Source organism: Mytilus edulis, chromosome 9 (genome assembly GCF_963676685.1).
Source record: "Mytilus edulis chromosome 9, xbMytEdul2.2, whole genome shotgun sequence".
NCBI lineage: Eukaryota > Metazoa > Mollusca > Bivalvia > Mytilida > Mytilidae > Mytilus > Mytilus edulis.
In genome coordinates, this window is record NC_092352.1 from 13568584 (window position 1) to 13575617 (window position 7034).

Below are 7034 nucleotides of genomic sequence, written 5' to 3' on the forward strand. Positions count from 1 at the left end.
AGGAGAAGATTTTTGTAAAAGATTACTAAGATTTACGAAAAATGGTTAAAAATTGACTATAAAGGGCAATAACTCCTAAAGGGGCCAACTGACCATTTCAGTCATGTTGACTTATTTGTAAATCTTACTTTGCTGAACATTATTGCTGTTTCTAGTTTATCTCTATCTATAATAATATTCAAGATAATAACCAAAAAGAGCAAAATTTCCTTAAAATTACTAATTCAGGGCCAGCAACCCAACAACGGGTTGTCCGATTCATCTGAAAATTTCAGGGCAGATAGTTCTTGAACTGATAAACAATTTTACCCACGTGAGATTTGCTCTAAATGCTCTGGGTTTTGAGTTATAAGCCAAAAACTGCATTTTACCCCATGTTCTATTTTTAGCAATGGCGGCCATCTTGGTTTGATGGCCGGGTCACCTGACACATTTTTCAAACTACTAACCCAAAAGATGATTGTGGCCAAGTTTGGATTTATTTGGCACAGTAGTTTCAGAGGAGATTTTTGTAAAATATTACTAAGATTTACGAAAAATGGTTAAAAATTGACTATAAAGGGCAATAACTCCTAAAGGGGTCAACTGACCATTTCAGTCATGTTGACTTATTTGTAAATCTCACTTTGCTGAACATTATTGCTGTTTACTGTTTATCTCTATCTATAACAATATTCAAGATATTAATAACCAAAAACAGCAAAATTTCCTTAAAATTACTAATTCAGGGGCAGCAACCCAACAACGGGTTATCCGATTCATCTGAAAATTTCAGGGCAGATAGATCTTCACCTGTTTAACAATTCTACCCCATGTCAGATTTGCTCTAAATGATTTGGTTTTTGAGTTATAAGCCAAAAACTGCATTTTACCCCTATGTTCTATTTTTAGCCATGGCGGCCATCTTGGATGGTTGGCCGGGTCACCGGACACATTTTTTAAACTAGATACCCCAATGATGATTGTGACCAAGTTTGGTTTAATTTGGCCCTGTAGTTTCAGAGGAGAAGATTTTTGTAAAAGTTAACGACGACGACGGACGACGGATGACGACGGACGCCGGACGCCAAGTGATGAGAAAAGCTCACTTGGCCTTTTAGGCCAGGTGAGCTAGAAAAAAAAGTAGGAAAGTATATATTTACAAAAAGGGCAACATGAACGGAATAAATGAACAACTAGATAAAGAGCTGAATAATTTTATACAAAAAGCAAATACAAGTACCATACAAGAATGCTGGAATGATTTTTAAAGATATATTGTCCCAGGCTATAATATCAAACATCCCAACTAAAATATTGTCAACCAGATGGAATGTACCTTGGATCAATCGAGATATCAAAACAATGATCAGAAAAAAACAAAGGGTTTACAACAAGGCAAAACGTACCAATAATGAAAAACACTGGGAAGAATTTAAGTTCCTAAGAAAAACAGTAAAAACTAAATTAGAAGAAGCACATCAAAACTACATATCTAAACTATTGAAAGTAGACGAAGAGGGTGAGAAAACACCTGTTGTTGGAAAAAAAGTTTTGGCAATATGTTAAATCAAAGAAAAGAGACTTATGTGGAGTAGCACCACTTATTTCAAACGGAAAACTTATGGAAGACAGCAAAGGGAAAGCAGAAGCACTTAACCATAAATTTGTATCTGTTTTTACTGATGAAAATACATCAAGTCAACCAAAATTAAATGGCAGCCCATCGCCTGATATAGACCATCTAGAGATAACAGTAGAAGGAGTAAGAAAGCTACTTAGTAATGTCAATCCGAAAAAAGCAAATGGACTAGATAACATACCGAACAGAGTCCTAAAGGAATGTGCTACAAGTATATCCCCATACATAACAACATTATTCAAGAAAACATATGATGAAGGGGCTGTCCCAAACGATTGGATTACAGCTATCATCACAGCACTTTTTAAAAAGGGAGACAAAAGTTTGCCAGTAAATTATAGACCTGTTTCATTGACCGTCAGTTACATGCAAAATAATGGAACACATCATTTTCAAACACATTATGCAACATCTTGAAAAAATGACATATTAGTCGATTACCAACACGGCTTCAGACAGAAAAGATCATGCGAATCTCAATTAGTAACAACAATTGAAGATATCGCAAAACATCTAGATAAAAAAGAGCAAGTGGATATGCTAATATTAGATTTCAGCAAAGCATTTGATGTAGTGCCTCACATACGGCTTCTAGAGCACTATGGAATAAATGGCAAAATAATAGAGTGGATAAAGGCCTGGCTCACACAACGACAGCAGTGTGTAGCAGTTGAAGGCGAAACATCTACAAATGCCTTTGTAAAATCAGGAGTACCCCAAGGTACAGTTTTAGGTCCATTGATGTTTCTTTTGTACATCAATGATATTGGGGATGACATCAAGTCAAAGTTGCGTCTCTTTGCAGATGACAGCCTATATTATACCTAGCAATAGACTGCAAAGATGACTGTAACCAACTACAAAAAGATCTAGATAAATTGATTGACTGGGCATCTAAATGGCAGATGAAATTTAATGCTTCAAAATGTTATGTTCTAAGAATAACCAACAAGAAAAAACCTATATTACATAACTATCATATGCATGGCCAAGTTTTAGAAAATGTAAGCCAAAACCCATATTTAGGAGTTCAGTTTACCAACAATCTGAAATGGGATATACACATCAATAACATCACGGCAAAGGCAAATAAATCATTAGGCTTTCTGAGGAGAAACATCGGCAAATTCCCAGAAGAAATTAAGAAAAGAGCATATCAAGCCATTGTCAGACCAAACGTTGAATATGCAAGCAGTGTATGGGATCCATATCAAGAAAACCACATCAAACAGATAGAAATGGTGCAAAGAAGATCAGCACGTTTCATCAAACATCCGGGGTCAGTTACTAGTCTACTGAAGGAGCTAAAACTACCATCATTAGAAATAAGACGGAAAATAAAAAGGCTTTGCTTGTTTCACAAAGCATTACATAAAAAGATAGCCATAAATATACCAGATTATGTAGAACAACAAGGCAGGACAACACGGCAATACCACCGAAGCAAATTTAGAAACCTTCAAACTTCAACAAACACCTACAAATACAGCTTCTTTCCACGTACCATCAAAGACTGGAATACTCTACCGATAAGACTGTTAAATATAGAAGATGCAGAGGCATTCAAGAACAGCTTCACATCTTATTTAACAGAGTAGTCATGCAACAAACATTTGATTTTAATTTCACATGTAAATACGTTTTTAATGAGCACCATATTGAATGACCAAATTAGTACTTGCGTGATGGGTCTTAAGACCCTTTGCATTTCAACTGTAGATGTAGATCATGATAAGATAAGTAATATTTTTTTTACATATTTTTTTGGAAAGGTTATTAAAATCAAAAAGTCGAATAAAGTAACATTTAACCTCATTTTGAACCATCTTGAAAATGCTGAAAATAATTATTTCATTTTTTTTTTTATAAACCTATAGATTCAGAACCTAAAGAATTTAATTTTTGTTATAATATAATTAATTAATTAATAAAAATATGGACCAGTTTAAAAAAAAAAAAAAACATGCTTAAATTAAAAAAAAATCTAAAATGCTGATTAAATAAGGGCAAACATAAGATGACTTTAGGATGATAAATACCACTAATGGACCTCTTTGTTTTCATTATAAAGGTCCATTTTGATCCATTTATGCATCTCATTTCCTCAAAAATTCATAAAGATCCATACAGTATTACTCAAGTTATTGTCTGCTGTTTATTTGGGTATATTTTTGTTGTTGAGCGTTTTCATTTTCTGACGAAATAAACAAACATATAATGATTGTGTTCTTACCAGAGAAAACAAAAACAGCTGACGACAGAACTATGACAATACAATGTACAAACAAATATACTATACAATTCTGTGTCCTTTATCATCTGATTTGTAAAAGTTATTATCCAACAATATAAGCTTAATTATTTTCTTTAAATGTGATTTTTTATGAAATATATATAGCATAAAAACGTAAACAACAAATATTTTGCCTAAACCTCTGTACTGGTTTTCAACACCATACACACAGAATAGTTATGGAAGTGACTGTTAACTAGGTTTAAGTTTGGAGAGTTGTCTCATTGGCACGCATACCAAATCTTCTTATATCTATTAGCAAATTTTTGTTCTGGAAATTGTGTCCATACTCTCTGTACTCACGAGTTTTATAGTGTTTTGTTTTCTATTGGGTTGAATAGTTGAACAAAGTAACTAGTGGTATATCATGCACATCATTGCAACTTTTATAGTAAGTAGTAACTAAACAAGAGTGCACACGCTGAAATGTCTCGCCTTCTATACTAATCATTGATATTATGTTGATAGTCCTAAGTATAAAGCTTTATTACAACTGTCTCATAAACTTAACATTAACCAAGATAACTAAACAAAGACCAATGAACCTTGAAAATGAGGTCAAGGTCGGATGAACCATGCCAGGCATACATGTACAGCGAACAATGCTTCTATACAACCTATATAGTTGACCTATTACTTATAGTTTAAGAAAAATAGACCAAAACACAAAAACTAAACACTGTGCAATGAACCATGAAAATGAGGTCATGGTCAAAAGAAACCTGCGCTACTGACATAAAGATCATAAAATATTTCCATACGCCAAATATAGTTGACCTATGGCATATAGCATTAGATAAAAAAACCAAAACTCAAAAAAGTTAACTTTGACCACTGAACCATGAAAATGAGGTCAAGGTCACATGACATCTGCCCGCTAGACATGTACATCTTACAATCATTCCATACAACAAATATAGTAGACCTATTGCATATAGTATGAAAAAAACAGACCAAAACACAAAAATTTAACTATAACCACTGAACCATGAAAATGAGGTCAAGGTCACATGACATCTGCCCGCTAGACATGTACACCTTACAATCATTCCATACAACAAATATAGTAGGCCTATTGCATATAGTATGAAAAAAACAGACCAAAACACAAAAATTTAACTATAACCACTGAACCATGAAAATGAGGTCAAGGTCAGATGACACCTGCCAGTTGGACATGTACACCTTACAGTCCTTCCATGCACCGAATATACTAGCCCTATTGCTTATAGTATCTGAGATATGGACTTGACCACCAAAACTTAACCTTGTTCACTGATCCATGAAATGAGGTCGAGGTCAAGTGAAAACTGTCTGACAGACATGAGGACCTTGCAAGGTACGCACATATCAAATATAGTTATCCTATTACTTATAATAAGAGAGAATTCAACATTACAAAAAATCTGAACTTTTTTTTCAAGTGGTCACTGAACCATGAAAATGAGGTCAAGGACATTGGACATGTGACTGACGGAAACTTCGTAACATGAGGCATCTATATACAAAGTATGAAGCATCCAGGTCTTCCAACTTCTAAAATATAAAGCTTTTAGGAAGTTAGCAAACGCCGCCGCTGTAGCCGCCGGATCACTATCCCTATGTCGAGCTTTCTGCAACAAAAGTTGCAGGCTCGACAATAAAACTATACAATATATCATTTTATTTGTCATTCAAAAACAATGATTCAGAAATAAAATAAATGCATGTAAAAGCCATTAGATACTGCAAATTCAGAACAACTTTAATGGATAAACTAAGCAGGGACAAAAAATAAGAATGGTTACTTTTAATCAAAGGTAAAAAACATGAACAGGAAAATATCTATCTATAAGTAGGCTTACAGAAATATTTATTCAAACCAAAAGTTATTGTGAACTTAGCATGCAATCCCCAATAGTTACACCTGTCATGTTAAAAATACATTAGTAAACTAGCTTTAAATCTGATAAAAGGGAATGATGCACCATACAAAAAGGGAATAGAAGGACCAATATATTTCTAAATTTATAAACCATTGAATTTTCTAGGAGTGAATTATGAAAGTTTTTTTAAAACAAAGGATAAACAAGATCATCATTTTTGAAAACAAAACAAGCTCAAATGAATGTGATACTTTTAAACATTCTAATTATATGTCTGCAAAAATTAGTTATTTGGTTCATTACAAGTTCAGAGGACATGCAATACATTGTTTCTGTGTATTGTTGGCAAACTAAAAATATCCACAAAATAAAATGAATCCACAGTATCTAACTTAAAAATATATATGAGTATTCTTAATATTATTTATATTGCATGAGGGAAAAAATTAAACAAAAGAATGCTAAAACAATTTTATGTAGGTATGCATTTCAATAAATTTCTAATTTGGAGATTAAATACTCCATCTCCAATCAAATTATAGCTAATCAAATACTTGTAATTCTCCTGAGTAAAAACAAAACAACAATCATGTGCTTAAATAATGTTCTAAATGATGCATTTATAACACACTATAAACAAGATGCTCCACAGGGCGCAGCTTAATATGACTGCAGTGGTCGAACCCTGAACAGTTGGGGCAAGTATGGAAACAACATCCAAGCTTGATACAGCTCTGAATTTGGATTGTGATTAAGTAGTGGACACATCATAGGTTTCTGACACAAATTGAATGTGGTCAAATGAACTTAAAATTTTTTATTTTTTTTGCTATTGAGCAATACACTATGCTGTTGAATATTTATCCCCTCAAAAAAAAATATTTGTAGAAAAATTCTTTTTAATTTCTGAAATCTGAAATGAGAAAAATTTTACACCCCTACCTCCAACATTTTATTCACCTCCCCTGTTTCCTTATTAAAAAAATAATCTCAATTCAAATTTCTAATTGAGTTGGCAACAATAACTACTCATTTAAATATATCATAAAATATTAAAATATTATATGTTATTCAGGTCTCAGACAGGGTATATACTGTGACATTCCCGGCTTAGAGTTTATATCCCCTGAGCCGAGACCTGAATTACACATATATTACGGATTATCCCTGACTTAATGTTATTTTCCAGCGCAGGTATTTGTTGACAACACATATATATTGAAAAACCTGACCTGATATGTTCGGCATACGTGAA

General features: G+C 33.2%; 1 protein-coding gene across 1 annotated transcript; it reads left to right on the top strand.

Moving 5' to 3' along the window:
* The first annotated feature begins 1603 nt into the window (after positions 1-1603).
* LOC139489827 (uncharacterized) lies at positions 1604-3219 on the top strand. The gene is made up of 2 exons (XM_071276672.1): positions 1604-1943; positions 2450-3219. Exons 1-2 carry the CDS (start codon positions 1604-1606, stop codon positions 3217-3219), a joined length of 1110 nt encoding a protein of 369 aa, XP_071132773.1.
* Positions 3220-7034: the final 3815 nt, after the last annotated feature.